The sequence below is a fragment of the Anopheles coustani genome, chromosome 2, assembly GCF_943734705.1.
Source record: "Anopheles coustani chromosome 2, idAnoCousDA_361_x.2, whole genome shotgun sequence".
In the NCBI taxonomy this organism is placed as follows: domain Eukaryota; kingdom Metazoa; phylum Arthropoda; class Insecta; order Diptera; family Culicidae; genus Anopheles; species Anopheles coustani.
In genome coordinates this window covers 15,755,219-15,773,237 of record NC_071289.1, presented here as the reverse complement: position 1 = coordinate 15,773,237, position 18,019 = coordinate 15,755,219, and the positions used below count along the sequence as shown (strand labels likewise).

Genomic DNA, 18,019 nt, shown 5'->3' with positions numbered 1-18,019 from the left:
GGGAATCGCCATACCACGGCATCCCGAAACGGTTGCATCACCTTCCACCCGCATGCCGTCGTCCGGCAATGATTCGATTTTAATGTTCCGAATGGTTTCCCGATGGTGGGTCGCCACGGCCTTCGGCGGAAGAATCGCCACTTGTCACGTCACATCCTGCTTAATTGACCCCTTGTGGTGGATCCGCTCCGATCGCCTAACCCACCGAACGGGCGCACAATTTTGGTAATGATGGTTATTTAAGTTTGATTAAAATTTATTTTCCACTTCCTCGCTCGCTTTCGGATTCTTTCCCCCCTGGTTGGGCCAACCTCCCCGGACCGAGCGGGGCGAACCACAAAATGACTAATGGTTGGCACATGTAAGGCTATGATTTCGCTCGCCAGTGCTCCTCTCCGGGTTGCCCGGTGAATATCGCCCTCCCTCATTATTATTCACATTATCTCGCCATTTCCGTGCCCTCGTCCGTGGTGATAAGGCATGCGTACACAAATGGTTTAGAGGTTAATAGGGTGCATTGAACAAGTTGCAAGGTTGTATAATGTTTTCAGCTTGTTCCCGTTTGCGACTTCCCTTGAATGAGTACGACGCAGAACGACGGAATCGACAAATCATGCCCATCAGCCCATTCCGAGCTGGAGACCAGAATTGCGCGCCGAAGTAAGATTGCCGCAGTACGCATCCAACTCCACTCGCTCTCGGGTCCGCTGATTGAGTTAGCGGGGTCAAACGGATGTCAAACGGTACTTCGGAATCGAAGGCCCGAAAAGCCTTCCGAACGTTGAATGCTGCCACTGGAATGCTACGATATGACGATCGCCCACTTTCGTCCAGTTGTTGACTTCCTTCGACTTCCTTGGACTGTTTTTGGCATCTCACGGTACCACTGCATGGGTCGGTTAACGTAGGTGACTGTATGAGCGGTTCGGGCTAAGGTCATGTTAATTGAGGATCGATTCGGCACGAAAAAAAATCTGCGCACACCTCCGTCACTTGTCGGCGTCGTTTGATTGCATAATTTGCTCGTTTGCACGGGGTTAACTCCAGGAGCAGAAATGTGAAACTTTCCTTCCATGATCATTTTATTTAATTTAGAAGTTTTCGGTTCTTCTTGAGCCTTATATTTGGTGTTAGCAGATAGAACATTATTCTAATGCATACATTTTTCTTCTTGCAAAATTAAGCTGGTTTCCATTATTTCATGATGCTTTTCTTTACATTAAAAATTCCTTAGATCTTTTTTTAAAGTACCGCAACATTGCAAAATCCGTTACAAAAATAGTCCTACTTTCTATAGCGCTATAACGCGTACGGGCAGCTCGATTTATTGCGCCTTTCTAGCTCGCAATCAACAACACGTACTTATCTATTTATCTCCCGCACCGAACACGAACACGGCTTGTGATTGACACTTTCCTTATCTGGCCGCACCAAAACCAGCGTTGCGTGTGTTGTGGTTGCGTATCGCAGCGATAAGTCAACAGACGGTGATAAGCAAACAGTAGTTAATTAGGAGTCACTATATCGAGAAGATATTCATTTAGTTGTAGTAAGCTATTTGTTTTGAGTGATTTCCGTGGTTGTGATTGCGGTAAGTTCGAGGTAGAAAATAAATGTTGTTGTTGTTGTTGTTGTGGTTTGATCATGTCCTTTGATCATGCCCATGTAAAGTGGCAGCCCTCTATGCTTTGAAGGGCAGCAAGTTGTTTTAGGTTCTGATTTTCTACGAATCGTATCTACCGACCGTACGGATTCAAAACATTTGCTCACAAACAATTGCAACGTCATCCGGGGAAGAGGGTAAGTGCGGTGCAGATTGATTGCTTTTAAAACAATTCTTAACGACCTCATCACTCTAATCGCACCGTCATCCGCCCACGGCGTATAAGCATCCTTGTTGAAGGTTATTTTTGCTCAATAAAATGCCAACCACTCGACGCCATAATGTAGCATAAGACGGCTGAAAGGATCGCTGGTTCGTCTTGGTGTGAAAAATTCATGACCATTTCCGGCACGAGCTGGAAAGCATTTCGTTGGGAAATTTTCGGTACGCTCTCCGCTGGCACGTGCACGTTGAGTCCTTATCGTTTCAGGTGCACGAGTGCTGCTATATCATTCATTTTCCGGGTTTTCGGAAGGTACCCGGTGTACCTTTTTTTTTGTTTCGGCAGAGCGCCCGTAACTCTGAGCGTCCTTTTTGGTCGACTCGCCAAAGCGTTGTTTATGGATGCACACCAGCACGATGGCCCGGGGCACCTGATCGTGACTGGAAATCATAAAAATTCTATTCATTGAACGCACACACTCTCACAACCACACAGTAAAAATTTTCAACGATAGGTTGAGGTTTTCCCAGCAGAGAAAAATTGTATTATACAACAAATTCCCGTCCGCCCCTTTTCGAACCCCGAAGCAGCAAACGATGCAGTCTTTCAGGGGACATATTTTGCACCGGATAAATATCGGGTTTATTTTCATCGACCCGAGGTCGCGAGGCTGGCTCCGAGGGGAGGGTTATTTATAATCGTTTACAGCCACCATCTTTCGCTGGTGGCCCGAAGTCAGTACTAAGTGGGTTGCTTAAGCTTTTCGTTAGTCGATGGCATATTCTTTTTTATGATATCTCTAAAATTGAAGCCATTTTTTGCACCGGAACACGTACGTAGATAAATATTAACCGCCTTCGGTGGCGGAAATTGTGTGGATGTGTAGCAAATAGCAGTGGAGCTATTTGGTGAAATTTAGTTCCTGATCCTTGATATAAATTCAAAATTTTAAACCTATGATAGGATGAGGATAATCACTTTGTCAAACTCATCTTGTTAAAATATTTGCAAACCTTTTTTATTTTCGTAATTTCTTCTGTGAGCAAGTTAATGTTTGTAATGAGTAAGTCGACACGAACAATTTCTATTTTTCAAAATGATAACCGATTTACTTAAAGTCTAATATTCTCTTTTTTATTTTCGTATTTTCTTCTGTGATCAACTTAATGCTTTTAATTAGCAAATTTACACGAATAATTTCTATTTTTTAAACTTTTCGTATTATCTTCTGTGATCAAGTTAATGTTTGTAATGGGCAAATCTACACGAATAATTTCTATTTTTCAAAACTATATTTGCTATTTGATTTTGCGATTTGATTCAAAATTATTTTACCGAGAATTTTAATATTCTCCTAATAAATTTTAGCGCATTCAAAACATATATGAAAGCTGTTTGAAATGTCTATTCTACTCGTGGCAAATAGATTCAGTATCAATGATTACTTTTTATTTAAAAAATAACTCGCATTTCTTGTTTCAAGCCGAAACATGTAGGAATAATTTAATGCATGTTTATTATGTTTGGCAGATAGTTTTTATGCCGAATACTACTTTCTTCGTTTAACTGATTGATTTGATAACAAAGCAACATAGCGCGAGAAATGACATAATATGTCCATTCTAGGAATGAACTTTTCGATCCGTGATGAGCCCAAAGAAGATCTATCTTTGGCTTGTCGAAACGCGTCAACGCCAACGTATCAGAATTCTATTCCCTTAGTCCTATACCTACTCCAAGGGTCAAGAACGGCCACGCAAACGTATCGGCTTCTTTTGCGCCCTTTGTCCATCGGTGGACGCCCGATGTCGTCGTAGCAAATCGTGCTGCCTCACGGAAAGCGTCGATCGCGTCGCATTAGGGAAAACAAGGCGATTGCCTTGATGCGGTGGTTAATTAAAAGCGAATGGCGATCTGATTATAATTTGACCGAACGACCGACCGCGCGCACCCTCGTCTGTAAGGGGTGGAGGAGGGGGGGGGTCAGTCCTCCACCAAGTCCTCCACTCCCTCTCACCCAGGCCGCACTCCACCATTCATACATATTCATTTCCTACGTTCCCCCAAACCATTTGCGGTAGAGTAGAGTTGAAATTGTCTTAATTAGGGAAATGTGTCGCTGGGGGTCTTTGTTTGGGTTATTTTTCGTCGCCGAATTTGTCGCCCCGTTGACCGCACGCGTGGCTTACGATGATATACGTACGTTGTTAAGATGGCGTGTTGGATGCTCCGTTCGAACCGGATTGTTTTCAACACCCCAAGGGAGATGTAAAGTGAGGCTGAGAAATGGGGAAAACAGGATACTTACGAAACGTGAACACAACCTCGTGACGTCGCATTCCGGCATCAGTCCTATTCAATTCCTCAAATGTTTTCCTGCTTGAGTAATTGACCTGGCGTCTCCATCGGTATGGAGTTATGCGATTCGAATTACCTTCCAGTCCGCCCGAGCGACATCCGTCTGAAAACATCCGCCAATGGAACTTGATATCACGCAACGAGAACGGGGAAAGAATCGAACAAAAGCGCGAAACCAACATGGTTTCATCTAATCTCGCAAGGCTGGGTGATGGTTGCGGCCTACAAATGTGCGTCGTTTCTAATCATTGTCGTGCCGCCCACTGTCGAGGGCATGTGACAAGGGTTGGCTGGCAAAGAAACACAAGAAATCGTTGGTGCGAGTGAGCGAACCAGCAACAGGGAAGCAAACGGTTGGGATGGTTAGAACGGTCGGTTGTTTGAAAGTCGCGTCCATGGAATACCACATGGTGCGGGTGCTCCAGAAAAGTGGGAGCCAGGAAAAACCACAGCCTTATCGGGTGAGATGGACGAGATTGAGCTGCAGAACAAAGCACTGCGCGGAACACGGCTTTCTCTTCGATCGAGACCGAATCTGACGCATTTGCATACGGAGCGTTTGTTAGGGTGGGTGGTAAAAGAGCGAGCCTAATCACATGCCGGAAGCGGTAGGAAACTACGTCAATGCCTTTGCGGGGGCACGTGATTTAAGGAAATCGATGCTTTACGATGCGGCCCATATCAAGTGGGTTGGGTTTTTCCAATGAACATTCCACAGTTTATTGTTGAACACTCCGTAATGAGGGGTAAAAGTTTTTCGATTGGATACATATTAATACTTTTACTGCGCATTTCTCCTAGGCTAGCTCCATCTTAAATAGTTTTATTACGCATTTTATGTTCCACTTTAGAAATCCAGCCCCAGGGGAAAATTCACAAATGTAAATCAAACCGATGGTTTTCGGTAGTAAGTGGTGTCCTCCTGCGGCAACCTCGACTTTCTACACCGCACCATATCGATATTTAGGCCAGCTACCAAGCCGGCTTCAATTCTACCCCTTTCTTTAGCTTTTTAAATATCACCCAATCAAAACATCGACCCCAAGGGGGGTTTGCGTTTGTCCGCCACCCCTAAAAGAAGCGTACCATTAAAACCATACAAACGGCCGAGCGATATCGGGTCCGATCGATCGAGTAGCACTCGAAAACGATAACGTCCCCGTTGCTTTTCCTCTCTTCACCATTCAGCGTGATGAAAATCTTTTTACAATTACGTACCAGGGTTTTTTTTTTTTAAATCCAGGCACACGGGAAAAACGGCATCAAAATAGATGGAAGTCGTAATGGTCGGTGCGAAAAAAAAAAGATCAATCACCAATCACAAGACCAATTTCAACTTACGCAACTTTCTCGCCAACTTCGACTTCGTCGTGGGACTTTTCGATTCGATGATTGCTATCCCCGTAGTCTACTTTGATGGTTCTATTAAACAAGAGCTCCGTTTATGCTTTTTGGGTTTTGCAACCCCTAATCCAAGAGTGCTCTCCGATTTCCACGAACTGAGTGGTCGCGTCACATCGTCGCGGAGGATTATTTATCCGATGGGAAACTTTCGCTTGATCTATACTAATCTCTTTTTGCTTTCTTGTTGCTTCCTTTCCAGCGGTCAACTGAGGCGAACGAAGATGAAGGCGCTGATGAAGCATCTTAGAATATTTCCTCCAAAGATGACACCGACACTGATGGGGGCTGTCGGTGTGCTGGTGCTCCTGTTCCTCTGCATCGCCCCCGGTTCCACCTACCAGCATCTGAAATCCGGCTTCCGATCGACGGAACAGTTCGAGTACGAATGCATGCCCGTCGAAGGTAAGTTTTCTGCCGTTGCTAGAACCGCGAACGATACTATGACCTTTCCCTGATGGTGCGGGGTCGTAAGGTACGATTAGTGGAATGCCCAGACGGCGGATACCACGATCCGGATACGCTAATCCGGGCCGGGAATGGATTCGAATGGAATTCTCTCTGCCAACTTCGCTCGAATGCGCTAGCTTTTCGCAGCCTACTTTGCGGACGCTAAGGGGGGGGGATTAATTTGGGATAAACGACAGAGAAGCGACATCAAAACACGCATACTATCGCATACGTTGCCCGATAATTTATTGAATGGCCGGGAAGCCCGGCTCACCGCGAGGCAACGAGCGGCTGCGTAGAAAAGTCGGCGTTCGAGGAGAGCGAACGCTAAAGCCAAAACATATTTATGCAAACGCAAAAATGTCATTGACACCGTTTGCATAATTCATCGGCCTCCCAAAAGCATCACCTGTCTCACCTGGGCTAGCGTGGACCCCCAGCTATTCCTCCACCCTGCCCCTCTTTCCTTCACCAAACGGGGAACCAGAAGCCAACTGTGAATGATTTTGTAATCGGCACCTCTCTCTCTCTCTTTTCTTCGGCCCCACTCGGAAAACTCCAAGCGGCTGAGGCGGAGCAGGAAGGAGGTCTATTTTTGAAAATAGATATTCCTCACCGTCCCTCTTCGGTGTCCTGAATGGCGCTTCAGTCAGCGCTCCGGTTTGGCCTATCTGGGCGTCCTTTCTTCGAATCGATTGGAACTCCTATTTCGTATGCATATAAATTCACGTTCGACGTGCCGCCCGGATGATGCTGCGGGCTGATAATGATGATGATGATGACGATGATAATGATCGAGCGATTGCAGGAAGCCACCAACCAGTAAACAACACCACCGCGCAGTACGCAGGAGGATGGATCAAATTTGGCCGTCGATTGAAATCATTTTGCCTCCGAGAGGCCGATGCGAGCGTGGGAGGGAAATATGCTAATGGGGCGGCAAAACGCAGATTGGAGGGGCTGAAATTAGCATCATCACCACGAGACACCGTGGCAAGAAGGCAACTTTGGGTTAATTAGTGCCGGCTCGAAAGATAGATGGTAATGAGCGCTGATAGATTACAACATTTCTCCAAACATTTCCTCGGGCTTGGAGGAAATCGTACCGAACGCGGGGCAATAATATTTGTTGACATTAATTGGATAAATTTATCAGTTGCCGCGGGAGGAAGCATGAATGCCAAAGTGCCCGGACGCTCACGAAATTCATTCACGAGCAGAAACACTTGGACCGGGGGTGGGGGTTCGTTTCGGAGACCAAACTTGAGGCGCAAAACCTTTCCCAACCTGGGGCAAAATTTGGAAACACAAAAACAAAGACCAAATAAGGTGGCGAGGAATGTTGCGAATGGCCTGCTGCCGGTCGGAAAGTGGGTCGTGCGTCGTAAAGGGTAAAAGCGTTGTCTGGTGTGGTATCAGCGGTTTGGTAGGAAAGGTAGGAAGACCCGCTGGCCATCGTTTTCGATCCCATCCTGCCCAGGGTATAGGGGGTTTCCCTTGGGCAAACGGGTGGGCCAAGTTTGGCGCAACTTTGTTGCACGGAAGTAAACACGCTCGAAGCCATTCTCATTTCCTTCTCGGACGCAGCACGCAAATCCAACCCCTCCCGCCGGGTTTGACCACCCTTCCGTCCAGGCTTCCGTTTTATTTACACTCTTTCATCGTTTCGCGCGCAGAAATGCGTCTAGAGGGAGGTAATAAATTTTCGAGTTGGGGAAAAATCCCGCCAACGGTTTGAAGACGGCACGAAAGATCGGTCCAGAACGCGCGGGGGCGTTCGAGTTTTCATCAATAATTATTCGCATGAGTGATCGCGAGGCCAACGCTTCTATTTTTGCCAACGGCAAACGGCGATGGGCGATCGAAGCGGATCATTGGTGCGGTATTTGGAAAAACAATATAGCTCACGGTCAACTGGTCCGTTTGCGCGTCCCAGTATTTGTTGCCAATTTTCGTTGGGCCCGCTTTATGACGCGGTGATGAAGGATTTAAATTGGAAGCTGTTACGTTTCCGTTCGATTTAAGTGAATTCCATTTGGTTGGGGGGAACGGTTTTATATTCCGCCATTCCGGCGTTGCTTTTTCGTAGAATGTCTTTCGCATGCCACACTCATTGTCTCCCTCGTTGGGCGACAATGTTGTGCCTCGCGTCATCCTCGTAGCACACGGAACTTACCATTTGGCATCGGTCGAGCGATCGTATTTCAAACCGACACTGACGGGCCGTATTTTCCACCGTCCCGGAGAGTTTCCGATAGCACCGCATACGGACCTGTTGCACGAACTGTTGCCGTCCTGGCATCCTCGGAGTGCAATTGTTTTTCTTTGTTGGCACTTGGGACTGCACGTGCTAGATAAACTGTTTGCTTACCAAACAGATGCACCCCTTTGTATCGTTTCCGGACCATTGGCGTCATTGGTAAAAGGGGAAAGATGGTCCATCGGTTATTATTAGGGTTTCGGGAGTTTTGTTGTGGGTGGTTTGCATTTTCCAACCACAGGGAGGCATATTAGTATTTTTTATAATTATTTTTTAAAGTTTTATGTCTTTAAATTTGTTGATTTTAGCTATACTAAATCAAAATGAAACTTGTTGTCGCTCGAAATAAATGAAACTGTATTGAAATATATTTTAAAAAGTAGGTTAAATTATAGAAAATTATAGCAAAATCAAAGACCCAATTTTGCCGAATTTCGCAAGATTCGTCAAGTAGAATGCCAAGTCGAAATGTCGAAAGTTTATGCTCGCAACAAAATGAACTATGTAATTGAAAATTTATTGCACCCGGAATAATAAACCGATGAAGGAGTAAAACGATGTAACATAAACACTTTCGCGTGGAAAACATAAAACGCAAGCAAATTGCATACACGTCCACGGGATAAAAACGACAATCATATAACGAGAAATAATAGGAAAGTGTCGTTTTACTTTGCCACTATCGAATGCCAATAAATAGTAGACGCTCAATGGCGTGCCACCCACACACACCACCCACCGGGTGACGGAAAAACGGCACCGATAAGGACCTTTTCGGAGGAGCCTGCCAGCGTTCGGAGTAAATCCGATTGATGTCGCCGCCAGTTCACCGGTTCATAACAACGACACTCGATGATTTATGGTGGCACAATTTAATGTCAATTTTCTCACCAACGCGGATCGTGCGTTCATCGATAGGACGTGACCGACGATGCGCGTGGGCGTTGGTTCCAATTCCAGTTGGCGCCGGGTTTCACTCGATTAGTTTTCTTATTTTATTGAACGCTTGAATCCCGGTTGCCTCTGCCCGATCTAGCGACTCTAATGTCCTTGATTTTTATTACCTTTCTTGGCAGTACCTAAGTGCCTATAATTTGAACAAAACGAAACCTTTGTAAGGACCCCTCCCAACGGATCGGCTGGAGTGAAGTATCACGCCGTCGGAAATATAATTTATCTCGCAGTCTGTCTGTTGCTTTCAAGCCACACACGTGCAAACATCTCCTCGCCCGTAGCTATCAGTGTTTGACACGATGTAGTCCATAAACATGCGCAGCTAACTGATTCCCGGCCGGGGCCGGAATGGTTCCTCGTTTGGCCAAATGTTTGCCGACATCGTGTCTAACGCCGCGTCTCGCGCTGCTAGAGCGGCCATCAATCAACAGTTGCCGGTGTCGGAGGCACCAGAGTGTGTGACAGTTGACAGGCAAGATGACGCCTCGGCCTTGTCGGCTGTTTTGCTTTTGACCTGAAGCCCGTTCGTATAGCGCTGAAGTTTTGCGCGTGAAAAATGGCTTTTTTATGAGCCGCTATATCGTTTCCCGATCGAGGCAGAGTCCGAAAAAAGTGTCGGGTGTTTTTTTTTGGAGAGGGGAAAGTATCATCAATCGGCCACACCTCCACCGTTTTTTTTGCCCTGTCGAGGTTAACATTTCCATTATCCATCTGATGCGTTCGAAATCGTTCAACCGGTTAACGATACTGCCGCATCTTGCGAGTATATTTTGACAGCTCCATCGGTGAATGTGTCAACGAAGATGCTCATGCTGGAAGGCACGAAGCATGCTAAGTCCTGTTGGCCAATGGAATCACCATCGTCAATCGACACCTCGTTAGTCGATCGTGAAGTCTGACCGTTTTCGCTCATCGTTTACGGGAACCGACCTGATCGGGAACAAGTTTCATCCGCTTGGCGATCGAGTCCGAGAATGGAAAACGCGCGATTTTTGCGATTAATCAATCGCGACACGCTAACGATGCAAATAAATTCCGACCGGGGAAAGAAAGGAAATTTAAACGGCAAAAATCAAATGAAACATCTCCGGCGCAGAGAGCAATCACTCGAAGAAGATTTCACGCCAAAACCGGCCCCAATGAGTAACGAGTTTGGTGATTGTAGCAAAGTGATAACATGAAGGTGATGAGCAGCAATAAAACATCTCCGGATGTACTTCTTTCTTCAGCATTGTGTTTGATTTTCTTTAGGTACGTTTGTGTAATGGAAACGGATTAACGATACGATCTGATTGTAATTTATCTTTTGCGAGCAATTTGCCCATCGTAACGACGGCCAGACGGTGTCTCGATCGGAAAGCGAATCACTTGCCACTCGATCTTTCCGGTGCCAGGGTGGAGCAAATTAAACAATAAATGCTGAACTGGATGCGATATAAGCTGCAGTTCAAAAGCGCCATGAACTGGATAGAAATTGAGTAAATGTGTCACTTCATATCTTTGGTAAACGTATTTTCATCGATGCTTGTCCGTAGCCTTTCAATGAAGGTGTTTGAGAAATGGGAGGAAGCTTAGCTTTTCAAATAAGTCCCACTTCGGATGTGGCATTTCCTTTTTGAATATAAATCTTTCGTGCGTTATCGACAGCACAACGATAAATGGGGCAGCTAATTTGAAGCTGGTTTAGATTGATACCCGTAACATTCGACGGAAGAATGCCAATATTTACTCGTATCCGATTCTATGCTTTCCACCGTCTCGGGGCTTCGCGGAAAAGCCCCCCTTTTCTGCACGAAGGTGGGGTAGAGCATGAAGAGGAAATAACGATCCCAAAAATATATAAAAAAAGATCCATAACGCCGGAGGAGGCTGTTGGGCTAAAATGCGATAAAAGAAAGCACTCGCCGCAAGCAACCTTTGTAAGCGGGCGGAAAATGGGGGGTTGCAACCTTTCAACCAACGGCACGCCGACACTCCGGGCAAGATGTGATTCTGGCTTTCTGATAAGGAGCGGGAACAAAAAAAAACGGTCCTCACGCCGCACGCACGGCAAAGTTATTTCTCATTTCGTCACGACGACCATCTCGACGATAAACCGCCGCCGACGGAGCGAGTGTGTGTGTGATATGCATATTACATTGGGTGACCCCATTTTCCGGAAAAAAGAACATTCATTTTCGCCAAGGTATAGACTACGGATCCAAAGGGGGGATATGTTGACTTTCGTATCCGTTTTGATAAACCGTCGCGATGGAGTGCGGTTTCCCGTTGCGTGAGCCCGCGATTTGATTTTCCCAAAAAATGGTCAAATAAAACTAAATAAAAAAGCATGTTTGCATAGGACGCTGGTGGGCGCGCAACTCGCGTAACCACGCGCCTACCAGCGGCACCCCGTGGGAAAAGTAATTTTTCATATTGAAATAAAACGAGATTCGTATACACTACTGTTTTTCCGAGAACGGCTGGAATCCACGCTCGGCCGGAGCGGTGGAAAAGTTTTTGTCAACCGACAAATAATACAATGCGGATTGGTGGAATTCTCCGACGAAACAACACAAACGGCTGAAGGCAAGACGGCAACATCAGCTGCATGCTTGTGGAGGTTGTTTTCAAAAAAAAATCGAAAAGGGTCAGAAGAAAATCAAAGGAAAACCTACAGCCAACCTACGCCGTTGGCTCGGGGCGAACTATAAAAAGGCAACCTTCGTATCAACTGGCGTCCTTGCGTCGATCGATCAGCCTCGACTGCGTGCGAGCAGTCTTGGTTTTTTCGGCAGAAGAAACACTGAGCGAAAGACGTAGGAAAGTTACGAAAATTACATGCCGGTTGACCTCCCCCGAGGCGGAAGGGGTGGGTAAAGGTCAATGTCGAATACTCCACCGGTCGCCTTCAGTGTCCGTTTTGTTGCGCCGAAATTTGTTTATTCTTTTACGCCCGAGTTCACGTTTATTTGATGTATATTTTGGGGTACGTTTTTAAGCGATCCTTTTTGGTACTTTCCGGTGACGGAAAAACTTCTGGTTGGCTTGAAACATGCACAGGCACACACAGACACACGCACATCGGAGGCAGACTCCACCGGCATTGAAGGAAAAATTGGCGACGCAAAACCGAAATCGCTTCGCATCCTCGTGTTTGCCAACCAGCTGTCACGTGTTGGCGGCGCTACTGTGCGTTCGTGGCCGGGGAAAAAGTTTCCCAAAGAAACGGCGAGAGGAAAATTTTCACGACCAAGCTGGAAGCTGGCAAGCGAAGGAAATTGGAAGCTTTCACTTTTCTTTTTTTTTTACGCCCCAAGGTGGCTTCGTCCTTCGCTCGGCCGCTCGTTCGCTGTGGTTCCCATTTGTGGCACCAGCCTTGCCCCATTTTCCTTATCACTTTTCTCCGGTTTTCCTCCGCAGCCTGCGGTGGCTCCACTGCGCACCATCAGTTACGCATGCCTTCGGTAGTGCTTTCACGTTTCATCGCAGCGCCTTCTGATGCTCCCGACCCGAGACGGTCATTTTCACTTTCACTCGATTGTCCTGTGTGCGGTGCGTGTGTGTGTATGTGTGTGTGTGTGTGTGGCGATGGGGCGGAAAAGTGAAGAGAAAAATAATAACAGCTAAAGACTGAGCCTCTCCAGGTACGGTTCTTTGCCGGGAGACTTTTTTTTCCTCTTTCTTGGCGAGTCTATTGCGTCGCGGGTTTGGAACGGTTTTCCGGTTTTGTGTTGGCTACCAGTTTTCCCGCTTTTCCAGTTTTTTTTTCATCGTACGTTTTTCCATTTTGAAACGATGATCTGTGTAAATATGTATATCGATTGAAAATGGTAAGGAAGGTGAAATTTAAAGACATGTTTTAGAATACCACCAGGAAAAGCTTTTTAATGCCCATAACTTCCACTTTATCCACTTGAGTGCGTTGAGGAAAACCGCCTTCTTCTCGGACTCACCTCGATCGATCCGGCCCGTTCAAGGTCATTGCTTTTCGATCCCTTTCTTGGCTTTCCCGAATGCTTTGCGCATCCACTCGGGCGGCATTGAAGAAGGATGTTTTAACCGGCGTTCCTGTGGGGTTTTTTGTTGTTGTTGTGATTTTTCCCTTCAGGCCCAATGTGAAGGTTGCATCACAAGAACAAAACTCCAGGTTCGCTTCCAACGGGCATTCGAGCCCTTTTCCGGTGCTACTTACGAGTGGCTCTTCCACTTGATCGCTTTCGCCGATGGCCAAACATCGAACCACCAGACCAACGGAACCATAACGACCGGATAAAGAAAAATAAGCCCTCTCGTGGACACGCGCCACGGAAAACTCTCCCTTCCCCCTTCCCCCCCACCCTTTCCTTGCCACGGGGCAGTGAACCATGTCCAACTTGCCGGGAACTAAGAATAAGAAGCGTCGGATATTTTACGATGGTAATGAAATAATTTATGTTGAGTTGCTTTGGTGCGCTCTTTTTCAATTACCTCACGCATTGCAAGAGAGGTGGTGCGTAGAATGGGATGGAATGTGGTTGGTTGGCACTCGTCTCCCATAAGCTCCACGGGTGATATTTTTCCATGTTGAAATAATTACATGTGGTTAGGAATGCTCAGCTAATTTTGAATCCATGTGAAATGTATTAAGTGTTTGATGAAGTTTGCTTGTTTGGTAGACAGTAAAATAAAAAAAACGTGCGTGCTTTTGCACGTGGTGACTATATGTGTGTGAAAAATCGGTTCTACTTTGTTTGTAAACCTATTGCACCTTCATTTCACCCCCCGACACTTCGGTAAGAGTTGGCACTTTACAAGCAAGAATTAGGAAAGAAAACAGATTGCAGGAGAAAACATTTCAGTGTTCTCCACGCGCCATCTTTCAGATTTGCGAATGTGGCTACATTTAAATGGATATGGAAATGGTTTCACGCGCATCCACATGAAGGCGCCAGGATGATGTCTCCTTTTTTTTCTTTCACTGACAAAGCAATCGGAACGAAACGTATCGTTTCCGTTTTCCACACTCCGGGTGGTTCTCCGGGTCGCGGAGAAAGAGGCAATGAACTTCTTCTACGGAAAATGGAGAAAAGCCGTCGTTCGCTACCGACAGATGGCGGGTAGTATTTGGAGCGCAGCCAAGCGCCAACAGCCTCGCCTATAACGTATGCGAAGGAGAAGGGTCGCGATTTGTCATTCGGCTGCGGTATGGCAACGGCGTGGTCATAAATTGAACTACGATTTACGGCCCAACAGTAATGAATCCGTTGGCAGGAACACAAGGAGGGTTTTCCCCGCCCCGAGAGTGTGGAGTTTTTTTTTGGGGGGCTGCCGAATCCGTGCCGGGTGATAAAGATGTCCGTGCAGGGTTATGTAGCATTGCCCAATCGGGAGGCAAATTGTAACTGGTGTAACTGATGGCTAACTTATGCTAACTTACACTGCGCACGCTACTTCCACCGAGTAAATATGAGTTATGGTATGGCTCGTTAGCTTCGCGTTCGTTTTTCGAATAGGCCATGCGGAAAGATTAGCCCGGGTTACTTCAATTAATTGTAGAATTGGCAAGGTTTGAAGAATTTGAATTAAAACCAATGCATGGAAAAAAGTTTCATATACTATATCTGAAACATGAAACCTGTGTTCTAAAATATTTTAAAGATATCCCTTGTTGAAATTGTACTGCGCAAATAAACCTCAAGTCTTTTATAAATCGTGCGTATGGAAAAAATAGTAAAAAGACAAAACGGGAAAACAAATATACACTAGACATAAAACCATCGTAAACGCGCGCTGACAAACAAATAAACAAAATCTTTTCATAGGAAAGATTAACGCTTCGAATTAGCAGCTACTATCAAAAACACAAATAGCTCCAACGCACTCTTAACAAAATCTTCGCCCTAGCTCGAAGGTTTGTGTGTATGTATGTGTGAATATATGCTCGAGGGGCCGAGCCAGAAAAAGACTCCAAGAAGTGGTAAACAGTAATTAAACAGTCAAATGTACCGAATGGAATTCCTTGCACCCCTCTTGCCTCGTACGAATAAATGACTATCATACGAAACGAGCATGAGACCAAAGATACAAATACGAAAAAATAGAGAGAGAAAAAAAACAAATAAAAACCAACAAGAGAAACTTAAGGACCTACGAAATCGCAGCGGGTGAGAAAAACACGTTGGGTTTCAAATTAGGAAACAATTAATTTGTCTCCCCTCGGTTGGTCCGGCCATGGTTTTGTTTTTGTTTTTTGTTTTTCCTCGGCCAGTTTACGACTCGGGCCCGCCCCGGGCTGTGTCCATTTTGGCGGAAGCGGCCCGTTCAATTAATGCGTTCTTCGACCGGCATTCGACGGATGGAGCTGAATCGGCGTGGCGTTCGTTTGTTTACGCAGCGCCGCGTCCCTTTTGTGAATGGTCTTTTTTTTTTCTTTTGGCGGAGGGTGGGTTTTTCGTTGTGGAAGTCTCAAAATGGCAAAGGCGGTTGGGGAGGTAGTTGGTAAATGTGTGAGGTCGCCATTGTTTCTTCCCTTTTTCCCTTTTTGACAAACCGAGTTAACAGAACGGACACTGATGTCGTTAGCCGATAAAGACGCCTTCGGTCGCTGTAATCTCGTGGCATGATCTCGTCAAGGGGTTGGAGTTTGAAACATGTTCGTAAGGGCTAGAGGTGATCCTACGGAGTCTTCCAAATGGCGATGGATGGCCACGCCAACGTTCACTGCCGTGCGGTAGGTCATTTGGGGGAATTTTGTGAAGAGTCATAACATCAACACAAGGTACCAACAAACATGCGCCGATGGATCCCACATATTTCCTGACACGGATGTCTGTATGGTCGTAAAACTTGGGATCTGTCGTGCCTTTCTTCCTTACGGGATTCCCGCACAGGTGCTTCCTGTGTATCGGATCTTCCATTCCAACGCCATATCCCAACGCCATCGATGTCGTGGTATTTGGATTTTTGCCATTTTTATTTATTTTTCTCGCCCGCCCGACTCGTGCCCGCCTGGTTTGTTTGTTTCCGTTTTCGACAACGACTTGATGTTGCCCCCCCTGTTCGGTGACAATCTGTCCATTCGACGGAATGCTAATTTGCTAATGGCGGTGCCGCCGCCGCCGCCGGCGTACGAGCTGCGAAAGTGGCCGTTCAAAGATCGATTCGATCCGCCGATTACGGGACTCATTGGTGCCGCTCTAGAGAGGCCTGGTTTTTTTTTATTTTGCTCACCGTGGGAAGCGTGCGTGGTCGACGCTTGGGAGATAAGATAAACAAAAAATTGGGAAAAGAAATTCGATACTGGGGTGCACCACCTTGAAGTCTATAGGTTTCGCCATCATAACACCTGTGAACCGAGGGCTTGTTGCTTTCTTTTCGCCATCATTTAAGCGTTTGGGTTTGCGTTTTTAAATGCTTTATGTCAAAATAATTTAGCGCACCGGAAATGGTGAAAGTGAGTGGCGCATTTTTCGTTTCATTATTTCTTTGATTGTTTTCTTTTCGATCTCTTACTAAACTGCGCACTATTTCACTAGCATAAACATCACACTGAACTCAAAAAAGTGTTTTATTTTCTGCCTCTTTTTGATTGTTATTATTCCGTTGGTCTAAGCTACTCTTCAGTCTACCCTTCCTTCGGTCGGCCTTCAATTCGAGGATAGGCAAGATGCAATGGGTACAAAAAGTGGCGAACCGAATTAGCTGTGATCATAAAAAAATTATGTTAATCACAGCCACCGACAGCCAGACGGCATAAATAATTGGGCGACGGCCGCCCGCCCCTCGTCGCCCCCCAATCCCCCCCCTCTCTTGTAGGGATGAGGTTTTTGTTAAATTTCATTAAACTTTGATTTGCGTCGTTTGGCGTGATCTCGTTTGGAAAACCTCACGAACGTATTTGCAGTCGGAAAAGCAGACCCGCCCTGGTGCTACCGTGACGTCCGTTTGTGCACGATGCGAGTGATAAAATCAACGCTCAAAAGGATTCACCACAACGCCGAAAATGCCACGGCGACGTAGACATCGACGGCTTTCATTTTTCCTCTCTTCATTCCACGGTGACAGTATTTCGGCGATGTGATTTCACTTCCTACGAGTGTCGCTGATCCACATTCTATCTCGCCTTTTCCACTTACTCTTTTTCGAATTTGTTTTTTTTTGTTTTGCTTTGGCATTACGTATTTCGAGGTTTATTATTTCCCGTTGAGTTGAGTGTGTGACAAAAATAAAACAAAACGAAACCGAGATAAACAACAACGGCGGTGGCCAGACTTTCCTTTCTAAAATGTGTTAAATTAATCCACCTTCTTGCGTGTTTGCTCCGCCGCGGACCGCGGCTCCTCTTTCCCCTTTCGCTCGATGAACCGTGGCCGATTTCGGTTCGAACAAGTCCTCGCCGGTCGCGACCGACCAACGGGGAAGAAACCCTTGCCGAAAGATGCTCCCGTTAGGGGACGATGTTGATGTACATGGAACCCGGGTGAGAGTGGAGTCTGTTGCTGGGGGGAGCGTTTGATTGTTGCTCCTTTAAATAGCATAGCGATGACGTGGTGAGTCAAACAGTCATTCTATAGCAATTTCCACGGTCACTTAACCCGCGACCCACCCAGACAAAATCGTCCGTTAGGAAGGTACTTACCCGGTGCACAGTTTTATTTCGCCCGGCGCTTCGTTTACCGTAACTTCACCCGAGCATTTGCATGCGTTCTCGGGCGGTGCACGTTTTACCCGTAGATAACCGTATGCATCGATTCGTATCCCCCCAGGAAAAACGACCCCCGTTCCGACGCCAACCCTTTGGCGTGCTTCG

The 18,019-nt window shown here is 46.3% G+C and overlaps 1 protein-coding gene across 1 annotated transcript in view; it reads left to right on the top strand.

Moving 5' to 3' along the window:
* The window catches only part of LOC131266738 (uncharacterized), a 45,524-nt gene that overhangs the window by 11,381 nt on the left and 16,124 nt on the right, over positions 1–18,019 (top strand). The window contains exon 2 of the mRNA XM_058269354.1: positions 5,788–5,990. Coding sequence (XP_058125337.1) covers positions 5,810–5,990 — 181 coding nt within the window. The 5' untranslated portion in view covers positions 5,788–5,809. The remainder of the gene's footprint in view (positions 1–5,787; positions 5,991–18,019) is intronic.